Source organism: Spea bombifrons, chromosome 2, assembly GCF_027358695.1.
Source record: "Spea bombifrons isolate aSpeBom1 chromosome 2, aSpeBom1.2.pri, whole genome shotgun sequence".
Taxonomy (NCBI): Eukaryota; Metazoa; Chordata; class Amphibia; order Anura; family Pelobatidae; genus Spea; species Spea bombifrons.
Genome location: NC_071088.1, coordinates 68,043,663 through 68,064,533, shown reverse-complemented (window position 1 = coordinate 68,064,533; position 20,871 = coordinate 68,043,663). Strand labels below are relative to the sequence as shown.

Sequence of the window (20,871 nt, the reverse complement as noted above, 5' to 3'; positions counted from 1 at the left end):
ACCATATACACTAGCTTCGCACTTTTATACACACACACACAGGCTAATACTATGCATATAGAAACTCTGGCACTATTCATTTATACACACAGTGACTCTAGCATTATACTGTACTTGTATCACACATACACAAGGATTCACACACACACAAAGACTGACTGCAGCACTATACATATACACACATACACACTGACTGACACTACAGTACACAAACACACTCACAGACTGACTGCAGCACTATACATATACACTCACTCACATACACTACTCACCCTCTCACCTGCCACGCTCCTGCCATCGCGAATCTGGCACACTATGCTTTCTTTCAGGTGCATGGTGAAGCGAGTGACGCAAGGCATCCAGAGGGTTACATGGTGTACTTTATGTGACCCCACTGGGCGCCTCATGGCACCTGCTTCCCCTAGATTCATGATGGCAGCCCTGCAAATCCCTGGGCAGCCGGAAGTGGTTTCTAGTCACCATGGCAACCTGGCACCCAGGGTTTGTTAAGCCCTGAATCAAAGATAATGAAACAAATTTGATAATTCTTTCCATCAACCAGGCCTATGTGGCAAACTTAATGTATAGTCCACATATTGAACATTGACAGCTGTAATCGTTTGGTTAGGTCTGTATTTCATTGAAAAGGTCACACTATTGGATTACTGCAAGCAAGTGTGGTATGTGCATGAGGGAGAAAAAATACATGGCTGCTGAGACACAAATGATCTATTTCCCATATACTACGGCTGGACAAATACGTATGTGAAGACACTATGAGCCTGCTTGGTATTTGTGTCAGAAAGAGGAACACCCAGAGTTTCCCATTATATTCAATGGGAAAAGTTATGAACCGGACCTAAAATCTAGAATAAACCTGGCTCCTGGGATCTGTAAAGTGCTTTCATATATAAAGATTCGGCTGTTTTCCTTAAAAATACTACTCGTATATTAATCAAGTATCGTCAAGCCCGATGGCTAAATGTACTAGTATTTAATCTGTTCATTTACACATATAATGTATCATGTCGTCGTGACACGTGATGTCTAAGTTCATCTTATTAGTCAGTTTTCTTAAAAGGGACATACCTAACATACTTACAGAGTTCCATTCCAAATAATGTGAAACCCATTACCAAGGATTTGTATTTGCACTTCAAATTTCTTTAACGTTTTCAAGATCTGTGACGTTCTCTGGATATCACAATTTAAGTACACAACTAGATGTAGTATACAGGGATGCAGAGATTAAATATTCAATATTGGAAAATGACCTTGTGCATACCGTGGGAGCAGCCATCTTAACTTCCTGTTCTCTAGCTCGGCATAATTATATCCTATTCAGTTATCACTCCTCTATTGTTAAGCTCTGATCTCCATTTGATGACAATGGATTTGCTCACATTCTCTTTTGTAAGGGTCAGGAGAAAGTTACAGAACAGGAAACAAATATACATTGTTCTGGCACCTTTTGCCACTTTTCCCAACTTCCATAATGTAAAACCGCCCCTTACATTAAAAACAAATATCTGCAAGAAAATCGCATTTAATGATTTCATGAACCAAGGATCCAAAACGCTGTGGCAGTTCTTTGTTTATGGCCACCAAGTCTTTACAAGACCAAAAAAAGATTGCTGGTAATTTCATCATCATGATATACTGATCAAATCATGTATGTTTCCTTCAGCGGGCCACAACATCCACTCATTTGTGAAACCCTTTAATGTGTTACATTCCAGGGTTTGGGACTACTGTGGTTTAATGCCTCTTGAGGACACAACATAAAGAGAGCCACATCTCCATTGAAATAAGGCAAGCGCAATACGAATGCTCTTTCCGATCTGACAACATCCAACATTGGCGTTCGCTGCATTTAGTTTTAAAGCCAATTTAGATACATTTCGCCTGGACCGGCAATCAATTATGTCATCGGAATACCTCATTAATAAATCATCCACACCATCGGTACTAGGCACAGATAAAGTATCCGTTTCTATGTCAGGCTGGCTCCTTCATGCAAATGCTAAAATAGACTTATGGCTAAATTCTATTTACAAAAAACATACTACTGCTTCAGAATGACAGGCAAAGGTGAACGTTTATTTTCATTCAGTTTATTTGTAGCTTACACATAATTTGCCCCACGCAACATAATAACACGGCAGACAGTGGCTAAAGAAATACTGTAACCATAGAGCTTGGACGGGAATGCTGTTAAAGATGCACTCCGGATATCATATGTATTTTAATGGATGTGAGAAAACTGTTTCACTTTATATTTTACCTTTTTTTTTTGCTTACATTTAACTCATCCCCTGCCCAGCATGAGGACACTTAATGCCAGTCGGCTTCAGCACTGGCTCGCCTGGGTTTTCCAGGGGATCTAATAAGACCCCTCTGCAGAAAGAAAGAATTTCAATGGGGGCTCTTTAAGGTCAGTGATTTTAGTGGCTGTAGCTCTGTGGGGGGTTTGGCAGGTAACGTAAAAACATAACGCTTTCTAAGAAGTACACCAATACGCGTTCATCGCTGGTGGGTGTTCGGTCTTTTGAAAGGGACAGTCTACAGGCCCAATGCAAACTATAGGATACGTTTGACACACGCAAGCGTCCTGTGAAATGCCAAAGCGACTCCGTTGAGGTGTAAGAACTGCCAGACTCTGAGGGGTCTGTATACTCCTTTACTGCCTTAATAAATTGATACGAGCCGCAAATACTGTATATGACATTACGGGGGACGCACAATACCTTAACTCATATTTCCTCATAACGAGAAAAAAGTATCCGGAACCCACCCCCCCCCCTTTTAACAATTGTTACACTCTGCTACGGTTGCATTGTTGTTACATTTAACTACCCGAGTTTATCCACCGGTTTACAATGCTACTCTTATTCTTTCATTGCTGGTTGGTGTGCTATTACACACCGCGGACTAAAATCAAGTGACACGAAGCATTCGGTTACAAAAAGAGAAGAAAAAAACGTTTGCACTCAAATACCGCTGTCAAACGGCTTAGTGCCTAATCTTTCCCAGAGCCGGCAAAATTTGAAGCAATATTAAACAAGGCCAAACATGATGGACAGGCTGCGACGTACAGTCGCCGCCGGTCTTAATAGTAATCGGAGTATTTGAACATAATCCATCCGTTTCTTCAGTAAAGTTACCACAGATTAAGGAAAATTAAAAAACAGAAGCTCACATTAATAAGTACCTCTGAGTGTAACAAACCATGCGAAGGAAAAAAAAAATCATTACTGTGAGAATGAAGCATCTTCTATCTTTTATAGTTAATCCGTTATTGGTCACCCTAAATTGTTAGCTTGTGAGCAGGCCCCTCTTTACCTAATGTATCGGTTTTGTCAGTCTCATTTGCCCCCCCGAGCGTGCTCACATAAGTGAGGCTGGAGGTGGGTATAAGCGCATGCGCCCTTCTACACAGAAGACGTGGTCCAACGAGTGCACCTGCACAACGGAAAAGTTCTGCTTTACCCAAAATAAATATCTATCGCTGAAGAATTGTAGAATAAAAAGGAACTATGGAAGGAAATATCCTAGCAGCGTTTCGCATTGACACGTGTATAAAAATTTCCTGCAACTTGATTGATTAGCTATTTTTCTTCAGGTATGATGAGAATCCAATACGCCAGCTCAAGTCCCCAAATAAATGAAGTTATTCCTCCTTTATCGGGGGGGGGCCTGAAACGCCAATGGGACTTGGTTCCAGGGCCAAACAAATGACCCGAGACTAGATGAAAGACAAGCGGAAGTCCAGGTAAAAACTAACATTTTATTACAGTCTATAGGCCAAAAACAAAAGCATCGAGAGACAGACGGTCAGCAGCAGAGAATTTTTTTTAAAGCGTGTTTTCTGTGTGAAAGACGGCAAGCATCTAGCTCGGGGTTCGCGTGCTAAATGTCTGCCGCTCGACGCTTTTATTTTTGTTCTATGGACGGCAAAAAAAATGCGTTACCTTTTCATCTGGACGTCCCATTGATTTCATCCGGCATCAGCTTGTGCTATTGATGTATGTTTATAAAGTAACAAAACTAGTCTTATCCAATCGCCTGCCCTGTTATCTCCCTTCTCATCACCCCAAGTTTACAATGTTGCTGAAGCAAACATTGGCAAGCTAACAGACACCATTCACTTAATGGGAAGGAATAATCACATAGTACATAAGGTTGAAAAAAAGACCTAAGTGCATCAAGTTCAACCCTTCTACTTAACCTTCCTACTCTTGATCCAAAAGAAGGAAAAAAAAACCCTAATTAAGCTACTTTTAATTCTGCAATCAGGGGGGAAAAATCCTTTTTGACTCCAAAAGGCAATAGGATTTCTCCTTGGATGAATCACGCAAACAGCAAAGACCGTAAGATGGCTGCAGCCTATGGTCTCCATACAAGGTTTATAAACCAATATGCAGTTTTAATTTACTCAGTTGCAAAACTTAGACTTGGAATTCGTGACAGACCTACTTTAAATCAAACACACTTTAACAGGATAGATGGTGTGCAGGTTCCAAAGTCACTGTTCAGGAACACAGGTTTTCTGGATCACTCCGGACAAAGACAGAAGGATCAATGAGTAACTTGGCCATCCTGACAATGCCATCTGTGTTAATTAGTCAAATAGAATGTGGGGGGGTTGGGGTTAAGAACTGTTTGAAGACTGAATGGAACCTAATGATCATAGACCATGTATCTGTGCCAGTCCTTATAAGACATTGTTCACAAATAGGTTTCAGGATGACCGAGTCATCTGTTCTCATATGGAGGTACTATGAAAACTGGCTACATCCATTATGCCTTTTAGACCTACTTTGACAAAATGTTAAGGATTTTCATGTTAGGCACAGTTTGGAACACAATGGTTAAAATTCTCCACACAATTAAAGCAGATCTGCCATACTTCTATATAAATAATTATCTCGTCCCAGCAAACAAATCGTGAAAAAAAAAATGCCCATAAGCTGTGGCAGCTTCATCTGCCCACAGTGACATCACTGGGCGCCAAGCAAGGCACTGGAAACAACTATAAACAATGAAGACTGACGAAAACCGTTGTGACCCACAAGCCACCATGTCCCGTCCGAAACATGGTATATGTTATGCATATTCATTTGCCATTTCATTACTTTCTTTTTGTCAGGACATCAAATATTTGAATGCACGCGCAGTGGGGATTTTATATACCCGTTGTACAGCGCTACTGACTATGGTGATGCTCTATAAAAATATATTATATCATTGTTCTAATAATATAAAACAGAACCATGACAGATCAGCTTTAAATGTGTTTTCACAACCTTAGACATATACACAGAAACATTAGAAGCACAGATGGCAAGGAATCAAATCAATATTAAAAAGCACCGGGCTGAAACTCAGATTTTGTTAGCATAAGGACACCAACATTAACGGTTTAGTGTAATTTATTCCGTTTTGTTCCAATAGAAAGATCACAAGAATCTCAAAGTTTGTGCTTGTCATTGTGAATTGCGTATATCTGCTGGAGCTCTATAAATGTAAATTTAACGTAATATAACTACTATGCCTATCTGAGATTGCGGTCATATAGTAGATCCATGAGAAAAACAAGCATATAGTCACTATTTACAATGAAATTTTAAATGCAGACAAGCGCAAAGGCAGAGTCACAAGCAGGGAAAATGATAAAAGACTTCCTGAAATAAAAAAAGGAGCTCAGGGAATTGAAGCTATATATCTTTGCACTTTATTATTACGTCGGAGTTATTCATCGGTGCACTCGCATTACACAATCCCTGACACACTGGCACTCCCTTTCGTCAATGCATGAAACTCTCTCATTCACCTGTTCGAAATCTCACTAAGTACTTCAAACACCTACAGAAGAACACGCAATCATCTCTTCCGCCTTCGGTTTATGGCCTAGCCGAAGAACAAGCTCAAAGGCCTGGAGCCAGCACCAGAAAGGAGTGACAAGGAAACTGAAAGGTTATGTATGACAAACCTTACCACCATAAAGACATGTCTGATAAAAGAAAGTGCATCAAGTATTCAAATGTACATTACAGGTACAACTCACTAATAAAACTGGTGCTGACAGCAAATCAACAGTGTGGGTGTCATATATATATATATATATATATATATATATATATATATGTATATATATTACACACACACACACAAATATTAGGAGGATGGGATGAATTATTTTATTCACAACAGTATCTTGGACAAACCATTCAGTAACCAACCAAACCCTGAAAAAAATGAACTGCCGACACTGGCTATATATCTATCACACACACCTACATAGATATATATAGATATATATATACATACACACATTCAGCAGCACACCACCCGATTCATTCAAGTGAAACATGGGAAGGAGGTGTAAGGTCGTTCTATATCAATGACTGGGTGACATGACACTACTAGGGACTCGAGCGAGAGGATTGTGATGATGTATATGAAATGTATCAAGGTGATTGGGGGTGGGGAGTAGCGCTTATGAATGAGCAGGACGCGGGGTAAGCCCATTCCCTGAAGCGGTGAATCCCTTAGGCCTCGGGTCCTGACGACAGCGGCGCCAGGTGCACGTAGGCTGTATGACCTGCAGGCCGTGAAGCGGGGGCAGGTTTCGGTTGGACTAAACAGCGGTTATGGTTGGGGAGGTATGCGGCGCCTTCCGGCAAACCCCGGGGCCGAGGTGACGGCAGCTGCATCTCTCATCCCAGGGTGGGTGGGTGAGGCGGCCTTTACCTGCAGGTGCTCCTGGAAGCGGATGGGTAGGATCTGAGCCATGTTGATTCCGGTCTCCTTCTTCTTTGCCTCCCGCTGTCACCTCCTGTCTTTCGCCGGCCGCCTTACTCACACTTGGGATTATAAGGTAAAGGGGAGGAAGAAAACCAATAAAGATAGGGGCAATGTTTTGGGTTTGATTTTGTTTTGTCTTTCTGCGTCTCTTATAAACAACTTCCCCGTCCGTAAGCTGGGTGCCTCTCAGTCAGAAGCCGCAATGGCGGAAACGGGTGAGCAGCTTCTGCAATCCGGAGCGACAGCTTCTGCCACAGCCACCGCCCCGCCTCCTCCGCGCGCAAGGATACCGCACCCACACTCCCTCCCTCACAAACTAGCCGCCGACCTCCCAACGCCCGGCGGAGGGATACGCTCAAAATGTAACTGCAATTCTGAACCCTTCAATGCCTAAACCTGAGCTCTGTAATAGTGTTGTGAACTGTGTATGGGACGTAAAGACCGACTAGGACTTAAAGCGGAAGCTTGCAATGATGCTTTATAAGCAGAACATTCGGGATTCATTTTTAATCCCTGCAGGTTTTTTTTTTAATTCTGCCACATCATGCGACTCCGTGACGTGATGTCATTTCCGGCCATTTACCTTGGCCTTGGCTTCCTGGTCATATGACGCTGCCTGGTTCATATATTTTGCTGATAATGCGCTCAGTGGGTGTCTTTTGAATGTCACCCTGTGTAGCGCTCGCTGGGTATTTCAGCTGTAGCTACATAGTACGTATGCGATGGTGGTGCGTTTTTATATAGATTGTCAGTTGTAGACAGTACACTCGTCAGTAAGTCATTATATTTATGTTGCATGTGTACTAGGTTGCTAAAATACCTATATAAAGTTTTGCCCTAGAAAATTTAAAATCTGATTTTAATTTAAAAAAATTAACTTAGACTTTGTAGAGATGTATTTCTTATAGTGGGTATTATTAATTAAACTATATTTCAAAAGGCAGCGGCTGGTAATTATGTTGCTGTAACCATAGTAATAGCTTTGTAGGTGTATTTGTTTTGACATTAACCAAGGTAACCAGCATTCCATTACAGTACAGTACAATTGCAGGTTGGCATATTTTCTCCCTACTTTGAGACCAGAGGAGTAGATGTGCCCCTTTAAACCCACGTAAAAAGGAACTGATGATTGGGTGGGTATGCAAGTAGTTCACATTTAATCTTACAGATATGTAGATATGTTAACTACACTGCAACTATTAATACATCATAGTGGTTACTAAATGGAGTTGGTAATATTTACCTATTCATCTAAATATATGTATTACTTTGTTACACATAGGAGTGACCATGCATGATTTAAGTTACATGAATCAGTGTGTGTGTGTGTGTGTGGGGGGGTCATTTTCCTTTGAATGTGCATCTCTTCATGCAATATTTGATTCCTGGTGTAGGCCGCAACAGGCTTTGTGGCAGATGTTTTCACCGGCTGCTCCATATAGGCGCCAACAGTATTTTTCTACAAGCCATGTAGCTCGTGCACAGTTTGCCTCTTCTTACGTTGTTCTCCATTTTCGCCTTCACTTAAAGATAAATTAGCCAAATTATGTTAATTTTAGATCAATTTAGCATTGGAATGAAGTAACATTATCCAAGCTTTGATTTCTGATCTTGGTTTTATATATTTGAAGTTTATTTCTCATACCCACAACATTTATTGTCTGATTAATGTTGAAGTGGAGCTCAACTTGGTAATTCCATATCTTCACAATGCTGCATCAACCAACAGGTTCTGGTCTGTGCTATCAAAGGCCATTCAGGAAGGTTGTGGAACCAAACAAAAAATTGTGTAGAAGGCAATCCAAAATTCTAATGGCTCAGAAATTATGAAAGGGCCAATGTACACTATATGGACAAAAGTATTGGGACACCTGACTATTACATCAGCAGGGACTTTTAGGACATACATAGACATCAATATGTAGTTGGTACCCACTTTCAGCTTCCACTCTCTTGGGAAGGCTTTCTACAAGATTTTGGAGTGTTTGTGGGATGTTTTGCCCATTCATCCCATAGAGCATTTGTGAGGTCAGGCATTGATGTTGGATGGGAAGGCGCAAAGGTGTTCAAAACCTATACTAACCATGTGAAAAAAAGTTATTCCTCTTAACCATTACGGGTTGTGCCACCCTTCATGGCAACAACTGCAATCAAATGTTTGCAGTAACTGGCAATTAGTATTTTACAGTCCTGTGGATGGACTCTGGCCCACTCCTCTTAGAAGAATTGTTTTCATTCAGCCACACTGGAGGGTTTTCAATCATGAATTGCCTTTTTAAGCTCAAAGCATCTTAATAAGACTCAAATCAAGACTTTGATCGGCCACTCCAAAACCTTCCTTTTGTTTCTTTTGAGCCATTTAGAGGTAGAGATTGCTTGTGTTCTTCAGATCCTTGTCCTGCTGCATAACCCAACTGAGCTTGATCTTAAGATCTCGAACTGATGCCTGGACATTTTCTTTTAATATTTTGTGGTAAAGTACAGAATTCATGGTTCCATCAATTATAGCACATGGCCCAAGTCTTGAAGCAGCAGAGCAGTCCCTGACTATCACGCTGCTACCACCACTGACTGTTGGTATGATCTTATTGTGGAACGCTGTTAGCTTTATACCAGATATAAAGGGACCCATGTTTCCAAAAATTTCCACATTTGACTTGTTAGTCCACAAAATATTAGCCCAAAAATCTTTTTGCCTGGTTCACTTTGCCAGATGGGGGTTCTGTTTAATAGATGTTTGGATTCAACAGAGCTGGCAGTAATCATGCCTCGGTGTGGCTAGTGAAATTGAACACAATTATCAATTAAATTTGGTTAATTTGTTGATTTAGTAAGGGGCCAATTCCTTCTACACATGAAATTATAAATTTAGAAATTACATTTTGTTTTTACTTGGCTTACCTCTGTCTAATATTAAAATTAGTTTAATGATCTAAAACATTTAGGTGTAACAAATATGCCAATGGATCAAATATGTTTTCAAAGCACTGCATGTGATTTGTAGTTAGAAAAACAAGGCCCATCTAGCCTGTTGGGTAGAAGACGGCAGGCAAAACAGAGATATTTCAAGTACTGTCTGTATAAATCACAGGAAATCAGATGAGAATAACCTTGCAGCAAATGACACCATTCCTCCAGGGTGGGCTTAGCATCTAAGAGTTCTTTATCTGTCACATCATAGTTTCAGAGGGAGACATTTTTTCTAGTAAAATATGTTACAGGATGAAGAGACATTATTGTACTGTGTCTCTGCCACTGCCCCAGTAGCCTTTCCTGAAGCATCTACTTCTAGAAAGTATGGACAAGAAGGATCTGGAAGAACAAAAATAGGTGCTGAAGAAAATCTATCAAATGGCTAAAAGCTTCATGTGCCTCAAAAGTCCAGAAAAAGTGCTCATCCTTTTTAGTTAATCGAGTAGGAGCTTCAATAAAACTGGATAAATTTGTATTAAATTTCCAGTAGAAGTTCGAAAATCTGATGATTGCTTTCGTGGGAGTTGGAACTGGCCAATCTCTAATTGCAGCTTCTTTGCAAGTAGAATTTGCGTCACATGAGTTCGATGCTCAGAGAGAGAGAGAGAGGCAGAAAAACATCAGAATTTAGATAAATTATTACCAAGAGAGCGCTAAAAATATAATTCAGGAAATGTTGAAAGGGGGCAGTAGCATTACTGAGACAGAAAGGCATAGATAGCCCTGTATTAAAAATAACCATCTCGTTCTTGAAGCAGTTTTTCATTCATCATCTTGTTGGACACATACGAGATTATAGGCACCTCATGGATCTAGTTTGGAGAGAACTGATGCTGAGCTGACACGTTCTGAGTATTTCAGTGATGAGGTGTAAAGGGTATCTTGATAGTGATCTTATTGAGTTCCCTATTGTCTTTGCAAGGTCTCAGGCTTCCAAAATACAGGCCTTGGGTGGGGCGTTCTGTGGATTCTCCTCAATATAGTCTTTTAAATGTCTTAGTTCAGAATCAGAAGGTATTAAATTCTTGCAAAAGGAATAGTGGCTCTTCAAAGGAGATTGATAGGGCAATCATGAGTTCTATATGGGGGTAGTTGATCTGTAGCCTTCTTACAGAAAACATCTTGAAATTCTTGGTACTGGGGAGGCAGGTCCAGTAGCATCTCCTTAGAAGTCCCTGAAGATTTATGAGAAACCACAGCAATGGGATAATGGAGACAAGCTCTATTGCAAAATTAAGAACAGCAGGTGATAAAACCCTGTTGTCCATTGGTCCACGGGGTCCGATTCTGTAACCAGGTGATACCTAAGATTAAAGGGAACAGAGGGGAACAGGTGTGGTATGGTTTTTCCCGACAACTGGACCCAAGATCAAGGGACTTCTATCAGTTGTTTGGATGTGAAAAGGACTAGGCTTAGGTCAGGTAGTGACATGAAGGTGGTCAGCTAAGCAAAGATCCATGTAGCAGCCACTGTCAATGGAGTCAATAACTGCAGGTAGACAGATGGAGTTATGGTTCCACTGTAGGAAATAATAGTCAGGGGGGAGGAGACAAAACAGGATGAGAGTGAAAGGGATGGAGATGAAGGCATGTCATCTGAATGCTTAGATGATGTGATGTCCAGGCTCTCCTGAATACAAATAAAAGTTCTGTGACAAGTACGTTTCTGGTGACTACATGGACCAGGGATCAAGCATGGTACTATGTACTAAGGAACTTGGTGTAGTTAAAAAACCTTTCATGACGGCGCTCACAAAGATGGTGGTCTATTAGATAAAGCAGTATATGGTCCTCTAAGATCTTAGGTGCCTAGGGGTAATACACATGGCAGTGGGGGCATCAATAGACAAGAGGGTGGGGCATCACATTAACCACTACAGAAGGGGTGGGGGCAACACATTACTACTAAAGGAGGGGCTGGCTGGGCATTAATGCACAAGGGGCAAAAATATAAAAGGGGGGGGTTAATGATAACCGTTGTGGCTTAACCTGTCCTGTTGTCTGTGTGTCTGGGTGTCGGTGTGGCAGAGCCTGTCCTGGTGTGTGTGTGTGGGTGTTGGTTTTGCAGCGCTTGTCCTGGTGTGTGTGTGTGTGTGTTTAGGTGTTGGTGTGGCAGAACCAGTCCTGGTGTGTGTATGGGTGTCGGTATGGCAGAGCCTTTCCTGGTGTGTGGGTGTTGTTGTGGTAGAGCCTGTCCTGGTGTGTGTGTGTTTGGGTGTCGCTGTGGCAGAGCCTTTCCTGGTGTGTGTGTGTGTTTGGGTATCAGTGTGGCAGAGCCTGTCCTGGTGTGTGTGTGGGTGTCGGTGTGGCAGAGCCAGTCCTGGTGTGTGTGTCTGGGTGTCGGTGTGGCAGAGCCAGTCCTGGTGTGTGTGTCTGGGTGTCGGTGTGGCAGAGCCCGTCCTGGTGTGTATGTCTGGGTGTCGGTGGGACAGAGCTTGTCCTGGTGTGTGGGTGTTAGTGTGGCAGAGCCCGTCCTGGTGTGTGTATGGGTGTTGGTATGGCAGAGCCTTTCCTGGTGTGTGGGTGTTGTTGTGGCAGAGCCTGTCCTGATGTGTGTGTTTGGGTGTCGCTGTGGCAGAGCCTGTCCTGGTGTGTGTGTGGGTGTCAGTATGGCAGAGCCTGTCCTGGTGTGTGGGTGTCAGTATGGCAGAGCCCGTCCTGGTGTGTGTCTGGGTGTCAGTGTGGCAGAGCCCGTCCCGGTGTGTGTCTGGGTGTCTGTGTGGCAGAGCCCGTCCTGGTGTGTGTCTGGGTGTCTGTGTGGCATAGCCCGTCCTGGTGTGTGGGTGTCTGTGTGGCAGAGCCCGTCCTGGTGTGTGTCTGGGTGTCTGTGTGGCAGAGCCTGTCCTGGTGTGTGTGTGTGTGTGTGTGTGTGTGTGTTTGGTGTGTCGGCGTGGCAGAGCCTGTCTTGGTGTGTGTGTGTGTGTGTGTGTGTGTGTGTGTATGTGTGTGTTTGGGTGTCAGTATGGCAGAGCCTGTCCTGGTGTGTGTGTGTTTGGTAATCTGTTTCCTGGCACTTTACTTACTGTAGGAATAAATTGAACTATTTAATTTTTACTTATCCAGAGATAAAACGCTTTTGGGTTACTTCAGGAGGACAAAACTTTCTTGGCCCAGAAATCAATGAGAGGAAAAGTAACTTTTCATTTAAAAGTTTTTGCAGTATCAAATGTTTTGATTCCATTATAACAAATTTGGGCCTTTTAAGCACTTTTGGTTTCTGGGATTTTAATACAAATAATGTGATAAAAATGTATGATTTATAGTTATTTGGAGGGAAAATAGTGTGACTCAGGTATGTATTCGGGGCCAATACAAACCATTGTCTGGAAATCTGTTCATAAATGTGGTCACGTGTTTAGACTGGAAGAAAAAAGATTTAATCTAAGGCAGAGGAAAGGGTTTTTTACAGTAATGGCAATAAGGATGTGGAATTCTCTGCCTGCAGAGGTAGTGTTATCGGAGTCTGTACAGACGTTTAAACAGCAACTGAATGAATACTTGGAAAAACATAATATTCAGGGATATAATCTAATTATGGGGAAACAGCTCATTGATCAAGGAGAAATCTGACTGCCGTTTTGGGGTCAAGAAGGAATTTTTTCCCTGCAAAATTGTAAACAGCCAAACTGGGTTTGTTTTTGCCTTCTTTTGGGTCAACAGCAACAAATTAACAGATATAGGAAAGGCTGAACTTGATGGACGCTTGTCTTTTTTTCAGCCTATACAACTATGTAACTATGTAATGTATGATTACATAGTTACATAGAGGGTGCGTGTGGGTACAAGAGCTGGACCACGGGATAAAATATATGGGGGCTGGTGTCCAAATGTTTCCAGGGTGTTACTTACCTGCTGCCTCGCAGGAGAGGGAGACCACCTCTCTCCGCGCTGTCACAACAGCAGCCACCATGAAGGAGGTGTACTGCTTTTGAAGAGCAGTACAGACTCAATGCACCGCTTCCGGAGTCAGCTGCCGACCGGAGGTTGATCCAGATGATGGGGAAGCCTGGTCCCTCTGATTACAAACATCCCAGAATGACAGAAAGCTTGGGAGAGTCACAGGAGGTTGTCGGCAGCAGTAGGTCAGCGGCTTACTTCTGACAAAGAAGTCTGGCATGTACATTTAAACATCCAAGACTTTGTTTTGAGGTAAGTGACATGGCTGCCGAACGGCTCACTATAAAGTAGGTTAGAATGCCACTACATATTGGTAAAATACATAACTCATCGGGTTTGGTTGGCGCTCAAATGGAAGCAAAATTGAGGAGGATTTGGAAAAAAGTTAAAGTTTTGATTTTACTAAAGGCTGTGGTTCAAGACTTTGTCAAATATAACATACATAATATCTAAAACTGAGGTTGCTCACAGACACAATGATTTTTATGCTCCCTCCATATTTCTGGCTTTAGAGACCATTATGCAGACACTTCTAGCAATTCACTCATCTACCTCCCCCCCATGTCTCGGGAATCATAATCCACACTATTCCACCAACAACTTTTATAACATCAGAACCAAAAACTATTGGGCTTGCATCCCCTAGCCAGCTGAAAAGTTATATCGGGAGCATCCTCGGGCAGCACCGGCTGTGTACCCACACATTGATAGTCATAACTATTAAGCAAGACAGTCTTTTCACATCCAATTTCACAAACACTTACCTCTGAAGAAATCTGTTTTGGTGAAAAACACCATTTTTTTTGGAGTCAGTACAAAGTGTTGTATAGTTTAACAAAACTGTACACATTCTAAATTTTTACATGGTTATTACGTAATATTCTTTTTACATCAATATCGAATATTAAAATTCTTTTTATGCTACCACTGTCCATTAGTTAAACTAGTGCTTACTCCAGCACACCACTATGTTCTCTTAAGCCGAGCTACAGTATTTTTCAAAATGTTTTCTGCTTCTCTGGGTGCATAAAGAATTTCTTGTCTTGTCTCCTATATACTTGTCCATATTCTCACATCTATCATAGTATATTGTTTAACTCACATGCAAACTTGTTTTACTAAATAAAACAATGGAACAATAATATAGAAATTACCAGGCAGCAGTGATATCACTACAAAACCAAGGGGAAACAGAGCCTAGGGGCCCTGCACCTCCTGTCTTGGTGTCTAGTATAATGATGCCCCCATGGTGCAGCTCTCTTGTTTGCTCCCTCACAAAGCAGTTTGGTCAGGGATATAAGTAATTCCCTCACCAGACTACATGGACGGATTTGGATATTTTGACTACAACACTATATTTTTAAAAATATATTTTTAATGCATCTTATTTTTGTCATCTCAGGTGTTTCTGCTTAAAATGGTACACCCATGGAATAAACCTGTTTTTGTGCTTTTGTTCTAATAAACTCAAATATCAGTCAGGTGATAATGTTGGGGTGCTTTCGTTTCAACACCATACCGAGCTAATTCTTTATGGCAATGCTAAAGAAGTCTATTCATCCATAGACCTTCATTAGTCGGTGCCTGGCTGGGTGAGCTACTGTGTTGTTTACCACAGGCAGTATGATAGCGAGAGAGTTTCTCTAGTCTATTGGGCTAAAATAAATGAGCTAGAACATATACAAATGGCTATTATGCTGCCGGAAAACATTATGTTGTGCAAAAACTAGATGTGCTTTAAGAAAAGAAAATAGCACAATATTTTTAAAAACATAGTTTTAATCTTATACTAATAATAAAAATGTGGTGTGAGAATGGTCAAATCTAGCTATTACAGTCCAAAAATAAAGCAAAATGATAGTTTCTGACATTTATATGGCCCCTCCAACATATAACAGCTCTACAGAAAGTTACCATATACAAGGTTCATATATTGCTTTTAACAAAACTTTATCATTTTATGTATCTACATACTATCTGGTCTTGTCATTAAAATCTCTTATTCTTTTACAGAGATAAAAATATTACTTCTTCTATTATTATTTCTTTTATATGGCAGGCAAGTTAATATCGGGTGATTTTACTTTCTTAAATAGATGCTAACTTTGCTCCATTTCCTGGTTATCTACATTTTCAGATTTTTGCTGTTGCTTTCTCTGTAGGTAACGGGCTCTGGCTTCCATTATAGAATTATCATCATTTCTCTTCTGCATCTTATTCGTAGGAGCTTGTAATCCACCTGCAGAACACATTTTAATATATTACTCAGTAAGTAACATAACAAACCATGCAAAACTCAGTAATGTGTTAAGCAAATGCACCTAATGCACAAATGCGCCTAATGCACAAATGCGCCTAATGCACAAATGCGCCTAATGCACAAATGCGCCTAATGCACAAATGCGCCTAATGCACAAATGCGCCTAAGCAAATGCACCTAAGCAGATCTGTTATTTTAGTCTTAATCATGACACCCCAAGCGTCTCCCCTACTGGCTGCTAAACATTACTATAGAGAAACTCCAAAAATTGATTTGGCATCTGGGGGAAAATGTGTATTGACCCCCCTGGACTCAAAAGGGTTAAAGAGAAAATCACCCAGATTTATTTTCAAGAATGAATGAAGCAGCCATGTTTGCCTTACTGCCTCATTAAATCTTGTTAACTCTCCTTGCAGCCTTGTGTGGTTGGTATTGTTTTGTATTAAAGCAATACATATTCCAACCCCAATACAGAACAAACAATGGTAAAAAATGAGCATTCAAAGTATTTTTAACTCCATACGTGAAACACAATTAACTTTTTACAGGATTTCATTTTGGACTAACTCCCTATTTGTTGTACATTTTCAGCACTGTTTTTTGTTTTTGAAGTGTGAAAACTTTTTTGGTTCTGGCGAACTTTATAAATGTAAATCCAAAAGATCACTACATTAAAACCGAACATTAGAAAAATCTCACCATTTTGCGGTTTTACATCTCTCTTGGATTCCCATTTGCTTACTTCCTCAGCAGTCACCTCCTCCCTGGCCACGCTGCTTAATTCATACGCATTGATATCATGTAATTTTGGAAGCAAATCCTTAACCCATTCATAGCGGATAGGGCATACAGTCCTGACAAATACTTTAGATGTGACGAGAACATTGTGAAAGAGAATCCATTCCAGTTGAGCCTCCTTCCCAAAGAGCTTAAATACAAAATGTGGGTTAGATTTTAGCTGAGAAAAAGCATACTGACTCACTAAATTTGCATTAAAGTAGTTATTCTGTCCCACTTTGCAGTCACATCACACACTGGACATTTATGAGATTCAGAGAATACCATGAGGCAATCACCGCAAGCCTATGTGGGCCAATGATGGAATGAATGTATATTTTGCAAACACTGCACCTGCTAACTGAACCAATAATGAACTTTTGCTAATTTAACAGCAACATATACTGTATTATTGGGGCTTATTGGTGTTATCCAAAACGATTACGAAATGTCTTTGCATCATTCTGGTGCTCCATGTCACCATAACAACCAATGGAATGGAGCGATAAGTACACTTTAATACTACTGCAGTAAGACTACTTTTTTAAACTTTGTAGCAAAGTTTGGGAGGTGGTCTTACCACAAGAACAATCTATTTTATTTATTTTAGAAACAACCCTCACATAAAACCGCCAACCACTGTTGTAAAACCTTCTGTAAATGTCACGGAAATCGTAGGATACGTACAGCATAATGGATTTGTTTATTGGCATGGCCATAAATTTGCCAAAGCCTAGACACTCTACTCTTTTAATTCCAATGTATGCATTGTGTCAATTGCACACTACAACCATGCCCCCAATATTACTGTAACTGACTAAAGAAAACTAATCTGTAAATGCTTAAAATAGTTACTTACAGAAGATGATGGATGGATGTGCACCATACTGCCGTGGCCATCCATTGTGCAGAATGTTCTTCCAATAGACCTAAAGAAGAATCACTGCTTTGTTTTCATTGTGCATACACCGTTTTATAATGCAATTACATCATCAGAAGCTAAAAAAAATATACGATTTAAAAAAAGCATAGCACACAAATACTGTCTGTTACTTTTTATTCACACAAACCATCGGGTAAGTGAGACAATAGTTTACTGATCTGGTTTAGTGCTCAACGGCAGTGTTTTCAACCATAAACCGGTAACTTGTACTATAGGTGATTAATTGGGAGTAAATGGCTGTTGCTCAGGTGTATAACTATGGAGGCAAAAAACATTTATTCATCCTTGAAAATCCTTTCATTCAAAAGGCCAAAATATGTTGTTTGAGCAGGGGCTCCTCAGATAAACATATGTGGACCAACATCTATGTAGAAAAAAAGGTGGTTATTTGCACCTGTCCTGCATTAACTCCATAACCATGGCCACCATTTGTTATTTATTAGGGAGATACTGGCAATATTTGTATTTAGGGGTACCTGAAATCGTAATCTGTCTATGTACAGAACGAAACACAGTCAACAAAATGAGTTTTACCTTCTAGCTACATTGGAGAAATAACCAGCACAAAGGCACCTAGTGAGCAATTCATTTCTGGGACCATCAAACCTTTCTATTGGAAAGTCTTTTATCTACACAAAATAGACAGAAATACAAACATGTGAAGGAGTACAATACAAGAAAACAATTCATGTTATTCAGTTCAATTATTTCTTTCTTTGTAATTCTGCTAAAACTTTTGTTTCTTAGGACCGTTTGACAGATTACATGCAACTGCAGAGCTATATTTACTCCATACGACACGATCATTTTACTGCACACAGAATAGGCAAGGAAGGTACACAGAAAATAAAGGGTTAACACTATACTACAGGGTACAACACTATACAAATACAAATTTACATCACAAACAACACATTTTCACAAGTATGCCAGCCTTTTGTTTTTCTCGGGCACCCACTTTTGTAGGCCATCCCTTATCAGTTTGGGTCAGGGTGATGGGAGTTGGGTGCTCGAGAAAAGGAAAAGGCTGGCATCAGACATTTTCGAAAAAATAAAAAGGTGGGTGTAGGGTATGTTTAATTATTTGTGTTTTATTACATAAAATATTTAACGTATATTATGATAGATCAGACAGATTTTTCATGGTCTGCCATCCAGCTGATCTAACTTTACATCAACTGGCAACTTGTTGGTACACTTGTTTTTTAAACTCTGATTGTATTTTTTTACTCTTTCTATAATTTTACAAAATGTTATAATAATTATTTTAAGCATTTTGTATGAGGTTCCAGATCTGTCTCTGACAACAGACGAGGGATGAATGGAGCATTGCGTTCATTGACATGAGACATCTATTACAAAAAAAAAAAAAAGTCTTGATTAATGATGGTTCCCTGCACCTGGAACCATTGTTCACAGTGATTTAATTATTTTATTTATTCTTATTTTTCATTTATTTTTTTAACTTTAACAAAGAAATGCTCCATTCATAATAGAAGACTCATGTAATTGCACAGGACTTCCGGCGCAGGGAGGGTTAATGGTGGTCTCCTGTACCAGGAACCAAGGGGTAGTGGTGTGAACGGGCTTAAGAACTATCAAATGGATAAGCAGTAAAAACATACCTCTTTCAGCTTGCATGTTATCTCTCTAAGCTGCTTTTCCACACTAAATGCGGATTTTAAAGCTCTCCAATGCACTGCATTTTTGTGACACCATGAAGCAGGATTTGGGCTACCAAAATAAAATAAAATGAAATACATAACTACATATGCAAAGCTTTGCACGGTTCATGAGATGTAGAACCTTAGGTTTACTTCATTAGGAATGGTTGAATTTATTGATCTAACAATACTGAGTAAAGGGTAGTGTAGAGATTCAATAACTAAATTTATATAGAGAAAAATAGGGACATGGGAACATTTTTTATAGAAACAAAAGAAAGTTTAGAATAAACCATTTGGCCCATATGGTTAAAGAAATCGGTTCCACAAGAACAACATTTTTTTTCGCCTGATGGCACCATTACTGTGCAAATAGCTCAATTACAACTTTAATATTATCTGAACATATAAAATTGATATTCAGAGTTTTGACACTACCTACAAATACCTACTTTGAAAATATATACATATTAATTAAACACCACTATTCTTCTGAAAGGAAATCTTTGCAAATATCTCACTCGGTCTCATTAATGATTTCCCTAAACAGTTAGTTACAGTTGGAACATTGACAGAGCTGTCTACCAGAGATGCTCAATATATAGATACAGATCCAAAAAAAAATGTTACAAAAAATGCTAATTTTCATTTGCCTGTATGTGGGAGCTACCATCTTTCCACAGAAACTCTACGGGAAAAACCTAAATTTCTACAACTTACAATTACACCATTTTATGACTGCTCATGACATCATACACAATGTTTCAGGAAAAGCCGGACGGCATTACATCACTTGGTAGTTATAGGACTTTGTCCGAATTGGTCCAGGTCAGACCAGCTCTTTGTTAACAATTTTGGACTGGCCCAGGGAGGCAGGAACAGAACGGGGTCACATAACCCAAGGTTACCTGACCCTACGGTTAAACGTGAGGTTGCTCTAGCAGCGAAAACAATTTGCAGCTGAGCGGGGGGGGGGGGGGAGAAAGCTTATAAGTGTTTGTGAGCCTACATGCATGTATGCGTGTGTGTGTGTGAGCATGGATGTGTATGTGTAAGTGCATGTTAGTATGTGTGCTGAGGTGAGTGCAAACGTCTGCGCAACTGTGAGAGTGTGTGTAACAAATATATTATTGAATAAGAGGAGAGAGAAAGAGGGAGAGATAAAATAAGGCTGGCTAATGAAAGGGGAGAGATAATGAGAAGGGGAGGGGATAGGGAGAATAGGGATAGATAAAGTGAAATAGGAGGAGAGGTACGGAGAAATGGATCAGATAAATAAAGAGATATAATGAAAAAGGGGGATCAAAGAAAAGGGGTAAGAGATAAAAGAGATGTAGCGGGAAAAGGGAGAGAGAAAGTGGAAGGATAAAGAGAGAGTAGGGGAGACACAGAAAGGGGGGAAATATGAAAAAAGAGAAAGGGGAGGAGCAATAAAGAGAAAGAGGAGAAGAAAGGATAAGAGATGGAGAAAAAGGTAGGAAAATAAAGAGAACAAAAAGAGATAAAAAGAAAAGGAATAGATAAAGAGAAAGGGAGGAGAGATAATTAAA

At 40.3% G+C, this 20,871-nt stretch overlaps 2 protein-coding genes across 2 annotated transcripts in view; both read right to left on the bottom strand.

The window, feature by feature from the left end:
- The window catches only part of CLTC (clathrin heavy chain), a 46,178-nt gene extending 38,882 nt beyond the window's left edge, over positions 1–7,296 (bottom strand). The window contains exon 1 of the mRNA XM_053454647.1: positions 6,754–7,296. Coding sequence (XP_053310622.1) covers positions 6,754–6,795 — 42 coding nt within the window. The 5' untranslated portion in view covers positions 6,796–7,296. The remainder of the gene's footprint in view (positions 1–6,753) is intronic.
- Positions 7,297–15,438: 8,142 nt separating this feature from the next.
- The window catches only part of DHX40 (DEAH-box helicase 40), a 30,222-nt gene continuing 24,789 nt past the window's right edge, over positions 15,439–20,871 (bottom strand). The window contains exons 15-19 of the mRNA XM_053454643.1: positions 19,283–19,391; positions 18,192–18,286; positions 17,574–17,643; positions 16,637–16,865; positions 15,439–15,916 (exon numbers count right to left, since the gene is read on the bottom strand). Coding sequence (XP_053310618.1) covers positions 15,777–15,916; positions 16,637–16,865; positions 17,574–17,643; positions 18,192–18,286; positions 19,283–19,391 — 643 coding nt within the window. The 3' untranslated portion in view covers positions 15,439–15,776. The remainder of the gene's footprint in view (positions 15,917–16,636; positions 16,866–17,573; positions 17,644–18,191; positions 18,287–19,282; positions 19,392–20,871) is intronic.